This window comes from Oncorhynchus mykiss, chromosome 12, assembly GCF_013265735.2.
Source record: "Oncorhynchus mykiss isolate Arlee chromosome 12, USDA_OmykA_1.1, whole genome shotgun sequence".
NCBI classification, from domain to species: Eukaryota; Metazoa; Chordata; class Actinopteri; order Salmoniformes; family Salmonidae; genus Oncorhynchus; species Oncorhynchus mykiss.
Window position 1 is genome coordinate 95182586 of NC_048576.1, and position 17500 is coordinate 95200085.

A 17500-nucleotide genomic window follows, 5' to 3' on the forward strand; every position below is an offset into this window, starting at 1 on the left:
GGGAGAGTTAACTAACAGGCAGGTTGAGGTGTAATACTAAGGGGAGAGTTAACTAACAGGCAGGCTGAGGTGTGTTACTAAGGGGAGAGTTAACTAACAGCAGGCTGAGGTGTGTTACTAAGGGGAGAGTTAACTAACAGGCAGGTTGAGGTGTAATACTAAGGGGAGAGTTAACTAACAGGCAGGCTGAGTGAGGTGTGTTACTAAGGGGAGAGTTAACTAACAGTAGGCTGAGGTGTGTTACTAAGGGGAGAGTTAACTAACAGGCAGGTTGAGGTGTGTTACTAAGGGGAGAGTTAACTAACAGGCAGGTTGAGGTTGAAGCTCTAAATATCCCCCCTAATATTCATCTTCTGTAATTACTGTTCTACACAGGGACTCTTAGGGCCATTTAGTTGGGACTAATGCCTCTCTTGTTTTCCATTTTTATTCATTTCCAAACACAATTTTATGGATTTATTCAGGAAAAATGTGTCTCTGTATCTCCCTGGAGATATCCTGTCTTGTTTCTAAAGGAGGGAGGGGTGGGGGGTCATTTATTCTGATTTAAAACACCTTCCTGTGCCTGTATTCACTTACAGAGCGGTCACATTACCATTAACAGATGATAGTTTTATTTCTGTTCCATAACACATTCATTCTGATTTTGATTCTGTTACAATTTGGGTGTAAACCTCCCTCTAGTCTTTTAAAGTCCATGAAATAAATGAAATATATTTGTTTCTTTCAGGATGTTGTTGTGTTTGTTTGTCGTCATGGTTGCAGTTGAACGATGTTTACTTCGTTAAGATACTACATTACCCATGGTTTACCATAGCAACAGTAATGTCACAGCTACAGGGTGAATGATGTTTACTTCGTTGAGATACTACTTGACTTTACCCATGGTTTACCATAGCAACAGTAATGTCACAGCTACAGGGTGAATGATGTTTACTTCGTTGAGATTCTACTTTACTTTACCCATGGTTTACCATGGCAACAGTAATGTCACAGCTACAGGGTGAATGATGTTTACTTCGTTGAGATTCTACTTTACTTTACCCATGGTTTACCATAGCAACAGTAATGTCACAGCTACAGGGTGAATGATGTTTACTTCGTTGAGATTCTACTTTACTTTACCCATGGTTTACCATAGCAACAGTAATGTCACAGCTACAGGGTGAATGATGTTTACTTCGTTGAGATTCTACTTTACTTTACCCATGGTTTGCCATAGCAACAGTAATGTCACAGCTACAGGGTGAATGATGTTTACTTCGTTGAGGTACTACTTTACCCATGCTTTGCCATAGCAACAGTAATGTCACAGCTACAGGGTGAATGATGTTTACTTCGTTGAGATTCTACTTTACTTTACCCATGGTTTACCATGGCAACAGTAATGTCACAGCTACAGGGTGAATGATGTTTACTTCGTTGAGATACTACTTGACTTTACCCATGGTTTACCATAGCAACAGTAATGTCACAGCTACAGGGTGAATGATGTTTACTTCGTTGAGATTCTACTTTACCCATGGTTTACCATAGCAACAGTAATGTCACAGCTACAGGGTGAATGATGTTTACTTCGTTGAGATACTACTTGACTTTACCCATGGTTTACCATAGCAACAGTAATGTCACAGCTACAGGGTGAATGATGTTTACTTCGTTGAGATTCTACTTTACCCATGGTTTACCATAGCAACAGTAATGTCACAGCTACAGGGTGAATGATGTTTACTTCGTTGAGATACTACTTGACTTTACCCATGGTTTACCATAGCAACAGTAATGTCACAGCTACAGGGTGAATGATGTTTACTTCGTTGAGATACTACTTTACCCATGGTTTACCATAGCAACAGTAATGTCACAGCTACAGGGTGAATGATGTTTACTTCGTTGAGATACTACTTTACCCATGGTTTACCATAGCAACAGTAATGTCACAGCTACAGGGTGAATGATGTTTACTTCGTTGAGATTCTACTTTACTTTACCCATGGTTTACCATAGCAACAGTAATGTCACTGCTACAGGGTGAATGATGTTTACTTCGTTGAGATTCTACTTTACTTTACCCATGGTTTACCATGGCAACAGTAATGTCACAGCTACAGGGTGAATGATGTTTACTTCGTTGAGATTCTACTTTACTTTACCCATGGTTTACCATAGCAACAGTAATGTCACAGCTACAGGGTGAATGATGTTTACTTCGTTGAGATTCTACTTTACTTTACCCATGGTTTACCATAGCAACAGTAATGTCACAGCTACAGGGTGAATGATGTTTACTTCGTTGAGATTCTACTTTACTTTACCCATGGTTTACCATGGCAACAGTAATGTCACAGCTACAGGGTGAATGATGTTTACTTCGTTGAGATACTACTTGACTTTACCCATGGTTTACCATAGCAACAGTAATGTCACAGCTACAGGGTGAATGATGTTTACTTCGTTGAGATTCTACTTTACCCATGGTTTACCATAGCAACAGTAATGTCACAGCTACAGGGTGAATGATGTTTACTTTGTTGAGATACTACTTTACTTTACCCATGGTTTACCATAGCAACAGTAATGTCACAGCTACAGGGTGAATGATGTTTACTTTGTTGAGATACTACTTGACTTTACCCATGGTTTACCATAGCAACAGTAATGTCACAGCTACAGGGTGAATGATGTTTACTTCGTTGAGATACTACTTTACCCATGGTTTACCATAGCAACAGTAATGTCACAGCTACAGGGTGAATGATGTTTACTTCGTTGAGATTCTACTTTACTTTACCCATGGTTTACCATAGCAACAGTAATGTCACAGCTACAGGGTGAATGATGTTTACTTCGTTGAGATACTACTTTACCCATGGTTTACCATAGCAACAGTAATGTCACAGCTACAGGGTGAATGATGTTTACTTCGTTGAGATTCTACTTTACTTTACCCATGGTTTACCATAGCAACAGTAATGTCACAGCTACAGGGTGAATGATGTTTACTTTGTTGAGATACGACTTTACCCATGGTTTACCATAGCAACAGTAATGTCACAGCTACAGGGTGAATGATGTTTACTTCGTTGAGATACTACTTTACCCATGGTTTACCATAGCAACAGTAATGTCACAGCTACAGGGTGAATGATGTTTACTTCGTTGAGATTCTACTTTACTTTACCCATGGTTTACCATGGCAACAGTAATGTCACAGCTACAGGGTGAATGATGTTTACTTCGTTGAGATTCTACTTTACTTTACCCATGGTTTGCCATAGCAACAGTAATGTCACAGCTACAGGGTGAATGATGTTTACTTCGTTGAGATACTACTTGACTTTACCCATGGTTTACCATAGCAACAGTAATGTCACAGCTACAGGGTGAATGATGTTTACTTCGTTGAGATACTACTTTACCCATGGTTTACCATAGCAACAGTAATGTCACGTTCACAGTATTGAGACAGCAAAACCAGTAGCTTTTCATTGGCCAGCATGGTGGGTGTGTTGCTCTTCTAATCTGAATGACAAATGACACCCTAGCCTATATAGTGCACTGCTGTTGACCAGAGCTCTATGGACTCTGGTCAAAAGTAATCCACTGAATAGGGCATAGTGTGCCATTTGGCACTGACCCATAGCGTTCTATTTGCCAGGCAGGCAGCATTGTGGTGGGATATTGCTCGTCTTCTCTTCCTTCCTCTCTCCCTCCACAAACAATGAATGACATGGATTTTGCTGAACATGAACTTTAAGAAGAGTGTTTCCATTTCTGCCGGTGCATTCAGAGCTGCTGTTAATGGAATCTCTCTCTCGCTCTCTCTCTCTCTCTCTCTCTCTCTCTCTCTCTCTCTCTCTTTCCCCCTCTCTCTCTGTGTGTCTCTCTCTCTCTCCTTCTCTCTCTCTCTTGCTCTCTCTCTCTCTCACACTCTCTCTCTCTCTCTCAGCTCTCTCTCTCTCGCAGCACTCTCACTCTCTCTCCTTCTCCCTCTCCCCCCCCCTCTCAATTTAAGGGGCTTCATTGGCATGGGAAATACACTCACAAAAGTTCCAAAATAATAAAGATGTTTCAAATGTCATATTATGTCTATATGCAGTGTTGTAACGATGTGCAAATAGATACATTAAAGTAGAAAACGGAACAGAGCCCCAGGACCAGCTTGCTTAGAGGACTCTTCTCCAGCTTCATCTCCCTGTAGGTGACGGCTCTTTTCTGCATTATTTGGTGTTTGTCCCATTTAGTTAATTCTTGGTTGGTGAGCGGACCCCAGACCTCACAACCATAAAGGGTATTGGGTTCTATAACTGATTTAAGCATTTTTGTCCAGATCCTAATTGGTATGTCGAATTTTATGTTCCTTTTGTTGGCGTAGAAGACCCTTCTTGCCTTGTCTCTCAGATCGTGCACAGCTTGTGGCTCTGATGTTTAGGCCAAGGTATATATAGTTTTGTGTGCTCTAGGGCAATGTTGTCTAGATGGAACTTGTATTTGTGGTCCTGGCAACTGGCAACTGGGCCTTTGTTGGAGCACCATTATCATTATTTTGTCTTACTGAGATTTACTGTCAGGGCCCAGGTCTGTCAAGGCCCTGGTCTGTCAGGGCCCAGGTCTGTCTGGGCCCTGGTCTGTCAGGGCCCAGGTCTGTCAGGGCCCTGGTCTGTCAGGGCCCAGGTCTGTCAGGGCCCAGGTCTGTCAGGGCCCAGGTCTGTCATGGCCCTGGTCTGTCATGGCCCTGGTCTGTCAGGGCCCAGGTCTGTCAGGGCTCAGGTCTGTCAGGGCACTAGTCTGTCAGGGCCCAGGTCTATCAGGGCCCAGGTCTGTCAGGGCCCAGGTCTGTCAGGGCCCTGGTCTGTCAGGGCCCTGGTCTGTCAGGGCCCAGGTCTGACAGAATCTGTGCAGAAGATCTAGGTGCTGCTGTAGGTCCTCCTTGGTTGGGAACAGATCTAGGTGCTGCTGTAGGTCCTCCTTGGTTGGGAACAGATCTAGGTGCTGCTGTAGGTCCTCCTTGGTTGGGTACAGATCTAGGTGCTGCTGTAGGTCCTCCTTTGTTGGGAACAGATCTAGGTGCTGCTGTAGGTCCTCCTTGGTTGGGAACAGATCTAGGTGCTGCTGTAGGTCCTCCTTGGTTGGGAACAGATCTAGGTGATGCTGTAGGCCCTCCTTGGTTGGGGACAGAATCACCAGATCATCAGCAAACAGTGGACATTGGACTTCAGATTCTAATAGGGTGAGGCTGGGTGCTGCAGACTGTTCTAGTGCTCTCGCCAATTCGTTGATATTTTTGTTGAAGAGGGTGGGACTCAGGCTGCATCCCTGTCTCACCCCACGGCCCAGTGGAAAGAAATTTGTGTTTTTTTTGCAATTTTAACCGCACTTGTACACACACACCTGTTTGTGTACATTGATTTTAAAATGTCGTATGTTTTTCCCTCATCACCGCTTTCCATCAATTTGTACAGCAGACCCTCATGCCAGATTGAGTCAAAACCATTTTTGAATCAACAAAACATGAGAATACTTTGCCTTTGTTTTGTTTGTTTGCCAATTAGGGAGTGCAGGGTGAATACGTGGTCTGTCATACGGTAATTTTGTAAATAGGCAATTTGACATTTGCTCAGTACATTGTTTTCATTGAGGAAATGTACGAGTCTGCTGCTAATGATAATGCAGAGGATTTTCCCAAGGTTGCTGTTGACGCATATCCCACGGAAGTTATTGGGGTCAAACTTGTCTCCCACTTTTGCGGATTGTTGTGATCAGTCCTTGGTTCCAAATATTGGGGATGATTTCAGAACTGAGGATGATGTTAAAGAGTTTAATTATAGCCAATTGGAATTTGTGGTCTGTATATTTTATCATTTCATTGAGGAGACAATCAACACCACATGCATTTTTTGGGTTGGAGGGTTTGTATTTTGTCCTGTAGTTCATGCAATGTAATTGGAGAATCCAGTGGGTTTTGGTAGTCTTTAATAGTTGATTCTAAGATTTGCATTTGATCATGTTTTTGCTGTTTGTTCTATGTTATAGAGCCGATAAGATTGAAAAAGTGGTTTATCCATACATCTTCATTTGGATCGATAACTCTGTGTGTTGTTGTTTGTTTATGTGTTCCAATTTTCCCAGAAGTGGTTAGAGTCTATGGATTCTTCAATTACATTGAGCTGATTTCTAACGTGAAGGCGTAGACTCAGGTTTTCTGGGTCTCTATGTTTTTGGTTGGACAGGTTTCTCCATTTCTTTCTTAGATTTTTGCATTCTTCATCAAACCATTTGTCACTGTTGTTCATTTTCTTAGGTTATCTTCGTGAAATGTTTTGATTTGATAGGGAAGCTGAGAGGTCAAATATACTGTTTAGGTTTTCTGCTACCAAGTTTACACCTCCATTATAGCAGTGAAACGTTTTGTCCATGAAGTTGTCTAGAAGGAATTTGTTGCTGCCTAATTGTTTTTTGGTAGGTTGTCTTCCCAACTTTTCTTCCATCAATAGCATTTCTTAATGTTACTCAGTTCCTTTGGCTTTAATGCCTCATGATTGAGTATTTTTCTGTTAAAGTAGACTGTGATTTTGCTGTGGTCTGATAGGGGTGTCAGGTGGCTGACTGTGAACGCTCTGAGAGCCGTAAGAGTCCCCTGAAAGCCTACCATTAACTATGTACCTACCGTAAGAGTCCCCTGGAAGCCTACCATTAACTATGTACCTACTGTAAGAGTCCCCTGGAAGCCTACCATTAACTATGTACATACCCAGGGTGCGACAGAGCTGCACGAGGTGTGACCCGTTTTTGTTGGTTGTTGGGTCAAAGTTCTGTCTGCTATCTTTCTCTTTCTCTCTCTCTCTTTCTGCCACTCTCCCTCTCCCTCTAACATTCTCTCTCCCACTCTCTCCCACTTTCTCTAACCCTCTCTCTGTCTATATCCCTCTCTCTGTCTCTTTCCCTTTCTCTCTCTCTCCCTCTCTCTTTCTCTCCCTTTCTCTTTCTCTCCCTCTCTCAAACTCTTTGTAACTCTGTAACTCTCTGTAACTCTCTTCAACTCTCTCTAACTCTAACTCTCTGTAACTCTCTTTAACTCTCTGTAACTCTAACTCTCTGTAACTCTCTCTAACTCTAACTCTCTGTAACTCTCTTTAACTCTCTGTAACTCTCTTCAACTCTCTCTAACTCTAACTCTCTGTAACTCTCTTTAACTCTCTGTAACTCTAACTCTCTGTAACTCTCTCTAACTCTAACTCTCTGTAACTCTAACCCTATGTAACTCTCTGTAACTCTCTTTAACTCTCTGTAACTCTCTGTAACTCTAACTCTCTCTAACTTTAACTCTCTGTAACTCTAACTCTCTGTAACTCTCTTTAACTCTCTGTAACTCTAACTCTCTTTAACTCTCTTTAACTCTCTGTAACTCTATCTCTCTGTAACTCTCTGTAACTCTCTCTGTGACTCTCTCTAACTCTCTTTAACTCTCTGTAACTCTCTTTAACTCTTTAACTCTCTGTGACTCTCTGTAACTCTCTTTAACTCTCTGTAACTCTCTTTAACTCTCTCTAACTCTAACTCTCTGTAACTCTCTTTAACTCTCTGTAACTCTCTTTAACTCTCTCTAACTCTAACTCTCTGTAACTCTCTTTAACTCTCTTTAACTCTCTGTAACTCTCTCTAACTCTCTCTAACTCTAACTCTCTGTAACTCTCTTTAACTCTATTTAACTCTCTGTAACTCTCTGTAACTCTCTTTAACTCTCTTTAACTCTCTCTAACTCTAACTCTCTGTAACTCTCTTTAACTCTCTTTAACTCTCTTTAACTCTATTTAACTCTCTGTAACTCTCTGTAACTCTCTGTAACTCTCTGTAACTCTAACTCTAACTCTCTGTAACTCTCTGTAACTCTAACTCTCTGTAACTCTCTTTAACTCTCTGTAACTCTCTGTAACTCTCTTTAACTCTCTCTAACTCTAACTCTCTGTAACTCTCTGTAACTCTAACTCTCTGCAACTCTGTAACTCTCTGTAACTATCTTTAACTCTCTGTAACTCTCTTTAACTCTCTGTAACTCTCTTTAACTCTCTGTAACTCTCTCTTTAACTCTCTGTAACTCTCTCTGTGACTCTCTGTAACTCTCTCTATGACTCTCTGTAACTCTCTGTAACTCTCTCTGACTCTACCACATCATGTTGTTAGTGCTAGGTCTGGTTCACAGCCAGTCAGTCAGTGCAGCCAGTGCAGGCAGCGCAGTCAATCAGTCAGTCAGTGCAGTCAATCAGTCTGTCAGTCAGTGCACTCAGTCAGTGCAGTCAGTCAGTCAGTAAGTGCACTCAGTCAGTCAGTCTGTCAGTCAGTCAGTGCAGTAAGTCAGTCAGTCAGTCTGTCAGTCAGTGCACTCAGTCAGTGCACTCAGTCAGTACAGTCAGTCAGTCAGTCAGTCAGTCATTCAGACCCCCTCCCTGCTAATCATTCACCACGAGTACTGGTCAAAGAGACTAGAATGGAATAAAATTAACCAGGGAATCAGCTGTCTGCTTCAATAACAACGCAGGGAATCAGCTAGCACCCCTCAAATCGCAAAGTACAGAATGTTTATCCCTCCAATAGCAACACACAGAACCAGCTCCACTCCAATAGCACTGCATAGCGACACACAGACAGAAACTTCTCACTGCGAAGCTTTATTAACCAGGCCAATTAAATGACTGGGACACAGCCAGTCAGCCAGCCAGCCAGTCAGCCAGCCAGCCAGCCAGTCAGCCAGCCAGCCAGGCAGCCAGCCAGCCAGTCAGCCAGCCAGCCAGCCAGCTAAATCTCAGAGGATTTAACTCCTACACATCATTTAACATGAATGGCCCTCTGTCTGGAGAGCCTGGAGTTATGGAGTGAATAACCTACAGTACAGACCAGTGGATGCATCCCAAATGGCATTCCCTATGGGCCTTGGTCAAACGCAGTGCACTATGAAGGGAATAGGGTGCCAATTGGGACGTAGCCAGTGTTAATGTGATGCCACTCCTCCTGAGGGATCGTGGGTCTAACAGTGGCTGCTTAGTGACTCCTATCAGTCAAAGGGTTGGACTCTGTCGACAGACGATGCCATCGCCATCGCACTGCACTCTGCCCTGTCCCATCTGGACAAGAGGAATACCTACATAACAATAATGTTCATTCTGAACCCCACCCTGTGCAACTGGGTCCTGGACTTCCTGATGGGCCGCCCCCAAGTGGTGAAGGTAGGAAACAACACCTCCACTTTGCTGATCCTCAACACTGGGGCCCCACAAGGGTGCGTGCTCAGCCCCCTCCTGTACTCCCTGTTCACCCACGACTGCGTGGGCACGTACGCCTCCAACTCAATCATTAAGTTTGCAGACGACACAACAGTAGTAGGCCTGATTACCAACAATGACGAGACAGCCTACAGGGGGCCCTGGGAGTGTGGTGTCAGGAAAATAACCTCTCACTCAACGTCAACAAAACAAAAGAGATGATCATGGACTTCAGGAAACAGCAGAGAGCACCCCCCTATCCACATCGACGGGACCGCAGTGGAGAAGGTGGAAAGTTTTAAGTTCCTCGGCGTACACATCACTGACGATCTGAAATGGTCCACCCACACAGACAGCGAGGCTGAATAAATTTGTCTTGGCCCCTAAAACTTTTACTGCCCGGTACTGCAACTGCACCGCCCGCAACCACAGGGCTTACCAGAGGGTGGTGCAGTCTGCCCAAAGCATCACCGGAGGCAAATACCTGCCATCCAGGAAACCTACAGGACCCGATGTCACAGGAAGGCCAAAAAGATCATCAAGGACATCAACCACCCGAGCTACTGCCTGTTCACCCCGCTATCATCCAGAAGGCAAGGTCAGTACAGGTGCATCAAAGCTGGAACCGAGAGACTGAAAAACAGCTTCTCTCTCAAGGCCATCAGACTGTTAAACAGCCATCACTAGCCGGCTTCCACCCGGTTACTCAACCTGCAAGTTAGAGGCTGCTGACCTATAGACTTGGAATCACTGGCCACTTTAATAATGGAACTCTAGCCACTTTAATAATGTTCACATACTGCTTAATTAATCTCATATGTACACTACCGTTCAAAAGTTTGGGGTCACTTAGGTCACTTTTTGAAAGAAAAACATGTATTCTGTCCATTACAATAACATCAAATTGATCAGAAATACAGTGTAGACATTGTTAATGTTGTAAATGACTATTGTAGATTTTTTTAATGGAATATCTACACAGGCGTACAGATGCCCATTATCAGCAACCATCACCAGCAACCATCACTCCTGTGTTCCAATGGCACGTTGTGTTAGCTAATCCAAGTTCATCCTTTTAAATGGCTAATTGATCATTAGAAAACCATTTTGCAATTATGTTAGCAAAACACCAGTCTCAACATCAACAGTGAGGAGGCGGCTCCGTGATGCTGGCCTTCTAGGCAGAGTTGCAAAGAGAAAAAGCCATATCTCAGACTGGCCAATAAAAATAAAAGATTAAGATGGGCAAAAGAACACAGACACTGGACAGAGGAACTCTGCCTAGAAGGCCAGCATCCTGGAGTCGCCTCTTCACTGTTGACTTTGAGACTGGTGTTTTGCAGGTACTATTTATTGAAGCTGCCAGTTGAGGACGTGTGAGGCGTCTGTTTCTCAAACTAGACACTCTAATGTACTTGTCCTTTAGCTCAGTTGTGCACCGGGGCCTCCCACTCCTCTTTCTATTCTGGTTAGGGCCAGTTTGCACCGTTCTGTGAAGGGAGCGTTGTACGAGATCTTCAGTTTCTTGGTAATTTCTCACCTGGAATAGCCTTAATTTCTCAGAACAAGAATAGACTAACTAGTTTCAGAAGAAAGTACTTTGTTTCTAATCATTTTGAGCCTGTAATTGAACCCACAAATGCTGATGCTCCAGATACTCAACTAGTCTAAAGAAGGCCAGTTTCATTGCTTCTTAAATCTGTACAACAGTTTTCAGCTGTGCTAACATTTCTTAGTGTATATACTGTATTCTATTCTACTATATTTTAGTCAATGCCACTCCGACATTGCTCATCCTAATATTTATACTTTCTTAATTCCATTCTTTTACTGTTAGATGTGTGTGTATTGTTGTGTATTGTTAGATATTGCTCCACTGTCGGAGCTAGGAACACAGGTATTTTGCTACACCCCCAATACCATCTGCCAAATATGGTACAATATATATACAATTTGATTTTATTTGATTTGCCCTCAGGCCAAATTACCCAAAGTGTGAATGCCCACTGGCACTGCTCAGGTTATATCCATTAGCTACCCACCTCATCGCCAAAATAGTCCTCAATCATTTTCAATGATGACCCTTTTGACTGGCAGAGAAGTCTGGTTCATTTACCCCAGCACTTTTAGCTTGTAGGCATTGAGAGAGAGAGAGAGAGAGGAGAGAGAGAGAGAGAGAGAGAGAGAGAGAGAGAGAGAGAGAGAGAGAGAGAGAGAGAGAGAGAGAGAGAGAGAGAGAGAGAGAGAGAGAGAGAGAGAGAGAGAGAGAGAGAGAGAGAGAGAGAGAGAGAGAGAGAGAGAGAGAGAGAGAGAGAGAGAGAGAGAGAGAGAGAGAGAGAGAGAGAGAGAGAGAGAGAGAGAGAGAGAGAGAGAGAGAGAGAGAGAGAGAGAGAGAGAGAGATATGACAGTAGGAGAGGACACCTGTTAAGTGACATTAGCTGTTAGCCCCTGGATGTATTGTTTTATATATTTTATTTCAACAGCGAGTTATGCTGAGTCCAAGGTCTCTTTCATAGATGACCCCTGTATACACCTCAATATACACTAAACACATCCCTATTCAAATCAATCCACCTCAATATACACTAAACACATCACTATTCACATCAATGTTCACATCAATGTTCACATCACTATTCACATCAATGCCCACATCACTATTCACATCACTAAACACATCACTATTCACATCAATGCCCACATCACTATTCACATCACTAAACACATCACTATTCACATCAATGTTCACATCAATGTTCACATCAATGTCCACATCACTATTCACATCAATGTCCACATCACTATTCACATCAATGTTCACATCCCTATTCAAATCAATCCACCTCAATATACACTAAACACATCACTATTCACATCAATGTTCACATCAATGTTCACATCACTATTCACATCAATGCCCACATCACTATTCACATCACTAAACACATCACTATTCACATCAATGCCCACATCACTATTCACATCACTAAACACATCACTATTCACATCAATGTTCACATCACTATTCACATCAATGTTCACATCAATGTCCACATCACTATTCACATCAATGTTCACATCACTATTCACATCAATGCCCACATCACTAAACACATCACTATTCACATCCATGCCCACATCACTAAACACATCGCTATTCACATCAATGCCCACATCACTAAACACATCACTATTCACATCAATGCCCACATCACTAAACACATCGCTATTCACATCAATGCCCACATCACTATTCACATCAATGCCCACATCACTAAACACATCACTATTCACATCAATGCCCACATCACTAACACATCACTATTCACATCAATGCCCACATCACTAAACACATCACTATTCACATCAATGCCCACATCACTAAACACATCACTATTCACATCAATGTCCACATCACTATTCACATCAATGCCCACATCACTAATCACATCAATGCCCACATCACTATTCACATAAATGTCCACATCACTAAACACATCACTATTCACATCAATGTCCACATCACTATTCACATCGATGTCCACATCACTATTCACATCAATGTTCACATCAATGTTCACATCACTATTCACATCAATGCCCACATCACTAAACACATCACTATTCACATCAATGTCCACATCACTATTCACATCAATGCCCACATCACTAAACTCATCAATGCCCACATCACTATTCACATCAATGTCCACATCACTAAACACATCACTATTCACATCAATGTCCACATCACTAAACACATCACTAGTCACATCAATGTCCACATCACTAAACACATCACTATTCACATCAATGTCCACATCACTAAACACATCACTAGTCACATCAATGTCCACATCACTAAACACATCACTATTCACATCAATGCCCACATCACTAAACACATCACTAGTCACATCAATGCCCACATCACTAAACACATCACTAGTCACATCAAAGTTCACATCACTATTCACATCAAAGTTCACATCACTATTCACATCAATGTTCACATCACTAAACACATCAATGTTCACATCAATACATGAAAAGCAAAACACAACATAACATATTTTTCAGTAAAAAGGTCCTCCTTTTGATTACTTACTCCAGTTACTTACTTTTTAAAAATGTAACCTTTAACTAGGCAAGTCAGTTAAGAACAAATTCTTATTTACAATGACGGCCTACCGGGGAACAGTGGGTTAACTGCCTTGTTCAGGGGCAGAATGACAGATTTTTACCTTGTAAGCTTGGGGATTCGATCAAGCAACCTTTCGGTTACTCGCCCAACGCTCTAACCCCTTACTTCAGTTACTAGTAGTTATTTACTTCAGTTACTAGTAGTTACTTACTTCAGTTACTAGTAGTTATTTACTTCAGTTACTAGTAGTTACTTACTTCAGTTACAAGTAGTTATTTACTTCAGTTACTAGTAGTTACTTACTTCAGTTACTAGTAGTTATTTACTTCAGTTACTAGTAGTTACTTACTTCAGTTACAAGTAGTTATTTACTTCAGTTACTAGTAGTTATTTACTTCAGTTACTAGTAGTTATTTACTTCAGTTACTAGTAGTTACTTACTTCAGTTACTAGTAGTTACTTACTTCAGTTACTAGTAGTTACTTACTTCAGTTACTAGTAGTTATTTACTTCAGTTACTAATAGTTACTTACTTCAGTTACTAGTAGTTACTTACTTCAGTTACTAGTAGTTACTTAATTCAGTTACTAGTAGTTACTTAATTCAGTTACTTACTTCAGTTACTAGTAGTTATTTACTTCAGTTACTAGTAGTTATTTACTACAGTTACTAGTAGTTACTTACTTCAGTTACATACTTCAGCACCTAGTAGTTACTTACTACAGTTACTTACTTCAGTTACTAGTAGTTACTTACTTCAGTTACTTACTTCAGTTATTAGTAGTTACTTACTTCAGTTACTAGTAGTTATTTACTTTAGTTACTAATAGTTACTTACTTCAGTTACTTACTTCAGTTACTAGTAGTTACTTACTTTAGTTACTAGTAGTTACTTACTTCAGTTACTTACTTTAGTTTCTAGTAGTTACTTACTTCAGTTACTCGTAGTTACTTACTTCAGTTACTAATAGTTACTTGCTTCAGTTACTTACTTCAGTTATTAGTAGTTACTTACTTCGGTTACTAGTAGTTATTTACTTCAGTTACTAATAGTTACTTACTTCAGTTACTAACTTCAGTTACTAGTAGTTACTTACTTCAGTTACTTACTTTAGTTTCTAGTAGTTACTTACTTCAGTTACTAGTAGGTGCTTACTTTAGTTACTAGTAGTTACTTACTTCAGTTACTAGTAATCACTTACTTCAGTTACTAGTAGTTACTTACTTCCGTTACTTACTTTAGTTTCTAGTAGTTACTTACTTTAGTTTCTAGTAGTTACTTACTTCAGTTACTAGTAGTTACTTACTTCAGTTACTAGTAGTTACTTACTTCAGTTACTAGTAGATACTTACTTCAGTTACTTACTTTAGTTTCTAGTAGTTACTTACTTCAGTTGCTAGTAGTTACTTACTTCAGTTACTAGTAGTTACTTACTTCAGTTACTAGTAGTTATTTACTTCAGTTACTAGTAGTTATTTACTTAAGTTACCAGTATTTGCTTACTTCAGTTACTAGTAGTTACTTACTTCAGTTACTAGTAGTTACTTACTTCAGTTACTAGTAGTTACTTACTTCAGTTACTAGTAGTTACTTACTTCAGTTACTAGTAGTTACTTACTTCAGTTACTAGTAGTTACTTAGCCACTACATTCTGTACGTTGACGACAAAGCCCAAGCTATGTGTCCGTCACTAATAGCTGTGACTGGTGTTTATGTGTTTGTGTGTGTGTGTGTATGTTTATGTGTGTGTGTGTGTGTGTGTGTGTGTGTGTGTGTGTGTGTGTGTGTGTGTGTGTGTGTGTGTGTGTGTGTGTGTGTGTGTGTGTGTGTGTGTGTGTGTGTGTGTGTGTGTGTGTGTGTTTGTGTGTGTGTCCATCCGTTAGGTACCTGATCCCGTCTCTGGACCGCTCCCATGCTGGTTTCTACAGATGCATCGTCAGGAACAGAGTAGGAGCCATCATGCAGAGCAGCACTGAAGTACAGGTCGCCTGTAAGTAGCTGTCCATTGTATCTATCTCTCTCTTTCTCTATCTCTCTCTCTGTATCTCTCTCTCTGTGTATCTCTCTGTATCTCTCTCTCTCTCTGTATCTCTCTCTCTGTATCTCTCTCTGTATCTCTCTCTGTATCTCTCTCTCTCGCACTCTCTCTCTGTATCTCTCTCTGTATCTCTCTCTGTATCTCCCTCTGTATCTCTCTCTCATCTCTCTCTGTATCTCTCTCTGTATCTCTCTCTGTATCTCTCTCTGTGTATCTCTCTCTCTCGCTCTCTCTCTCTGTATCTCTCTCTCTCATCTCTCTCTGTATCTCTCTCTGTATCTCTCTCTGTATCTCTCTCTGTATCTCTCTCTGTATCTCTCTCTGTATCTCTCTCTGTATCTCTCTCTGTATCTCTCTCTCTGTATCTCTCTCTGTATCTCTCTCCGTATCTCTCTCTGTATCTCTCTCTGTATCTCTCTCTGTATCTCTCTCTCTGTATCTCTCTCCGTATCTCTCTCTGTATATCTCTCTCTGTATCTCTCTCTGTATCTCTCTCTCATCTCTCTCCGTATCTCTCTCCGTATCTCTCTCTGTATCTCTCTCTCATCTCTCTCTGTATATCTCTCTCTGTATCTCTCTCTGTATCTCTCTCTGTATATCTCTCTCCGTATATCTCTCTGTATCTCTCTCTGTATCGCTCTCTGTATCTGTCTCTGTATCTCTCTCTGTATCTCTCTCTGTATATCTCTCTGTATATCTCTCTCCGTATCTCTCTCCGTATATCTCTCTCCGTATCTCTCTCCGTATATCTCTCTCTGTATCTCTCTCTGTATCTCTCTCTCATCTCTCTCTGTATCTCTCTCTCTGTATCTCTCTCTGTATCTCTCTCTCATTTCTCTCTGTATATCTCTCTGAATCTCTCTCTGTATCTCTCTCTGTATCTCTCTCTGTATATCTCTCTGTATCTCTCTCCGTATCTCTCTCTGTATCTCTCTCTCTGTATCTCTCTCATCTCTCTCTGTATATCTCTCTCCGTGTCTCTCTCTGTATCTCTCTCTGTATCTCTCTCCATATCTCTCTCCGTATCTCTCTCTGTATCTCTCTCCATATCTCTCTCTGTATCTCTCTCTGTATCTCTCTCTGTTTCTCTCTCTGTATATCTCTCTCCGTATCTCTCTCTGTTTCTCTCTCCGTATCTCTCTCTGTATCTCTCTCTGTATCTCTCTCTGTATATCTCTCTGTATATCTCTCTCAGTATCTCTCTCTCATCTCTCTCTGTATCTCTCTCTGTATCTCTCTCTCTCTGTATCTCTCTCTGTATCTCTCTCTCATCTCTCTCTGTATCTCTCTCTGTATCTCTCTCTGTATCTCTCTCTGTGTATCTCTCTGTATCTCTCTCTCTCTCTGTATCTCTCTCTCTCTCTGTATCTCTCTCTCTGTATCTCTCTCTGTATCTCTCTCTGTATCTCTCTCTCTCGCACTCTCTCTCTGTATCTCTCTCTCTGTATCTCTCTCTGTATCTCCCTCTGTATCTCTCTCTCATCTCTCTCTGTATCTCTCTCTGTATCTCTCTCTGTATCTCTCTCTGTGTATCTCTCTCTCTCGCTCTCTCTCTCTGTATCTCTCTCTCTCATCTCTCTCTGTATCTCTCTCTGTATCTCTCTCTCATCTCTCTCTGTATCTCTCTCTGTATCTCTCTCATCTCTCTCTGTATCTCTCTCTCTGTATCTCTCTCTGTATCTCTCTCCGTATCTCTCTCTGTATCTCTCTCTGTATCTCTCTCTGTATCTCTCTCTCTGTATCTCTCTCCGTATCTCTCACTGTATCTCTCTCTCTGTATCTCTCTCTGTATCTCTCTCTCATCTCTCTCCGTATCTCTCTCTGTATCTCTCTCTCATCTCTCTCTGTATATCTCTCTCTGTATCTCTCTCTGTATCTCTCTCTGTATCTCTCTCTGTATATCTCTCTCCGTATCTCTCTCTGTATCGCTCTCTGTATCTGTCTCTGTATCTCTCTCTGTATCTCTCTCTGTATATCTCTCTGTATATCTCTCTCCGTATCTCTCTCCGTATATCTCTCTCTGTATCTCTCTCTCATCTCTCTCTGTATCTCTCTCTCT

At 41.5% G+C, this 17500-nt stretch overlaps 1 protein-coding gene across 1 annotated transcript in view; it reads left to right on the plus strand.

Moving 5' to 3' along the window:
- The window catches only part of LOC110516622 (protein sidekick-2-like), a 297655-nt gene that overhangs the window by 248201 nt on the left and 31954 nt on the right, over window positions 1–17500 (plus strand). The window contains exon 3 of the mRNA XM_036939326.1: window positions 15287–15393. Within this exon, the coding sequence (XP_036795221.1) occupies window positions 15287–15393 (107 nt within the window). The remainder of the gene's footprint in view (window positions 1–15286; window positions 15394–17500) is intronic.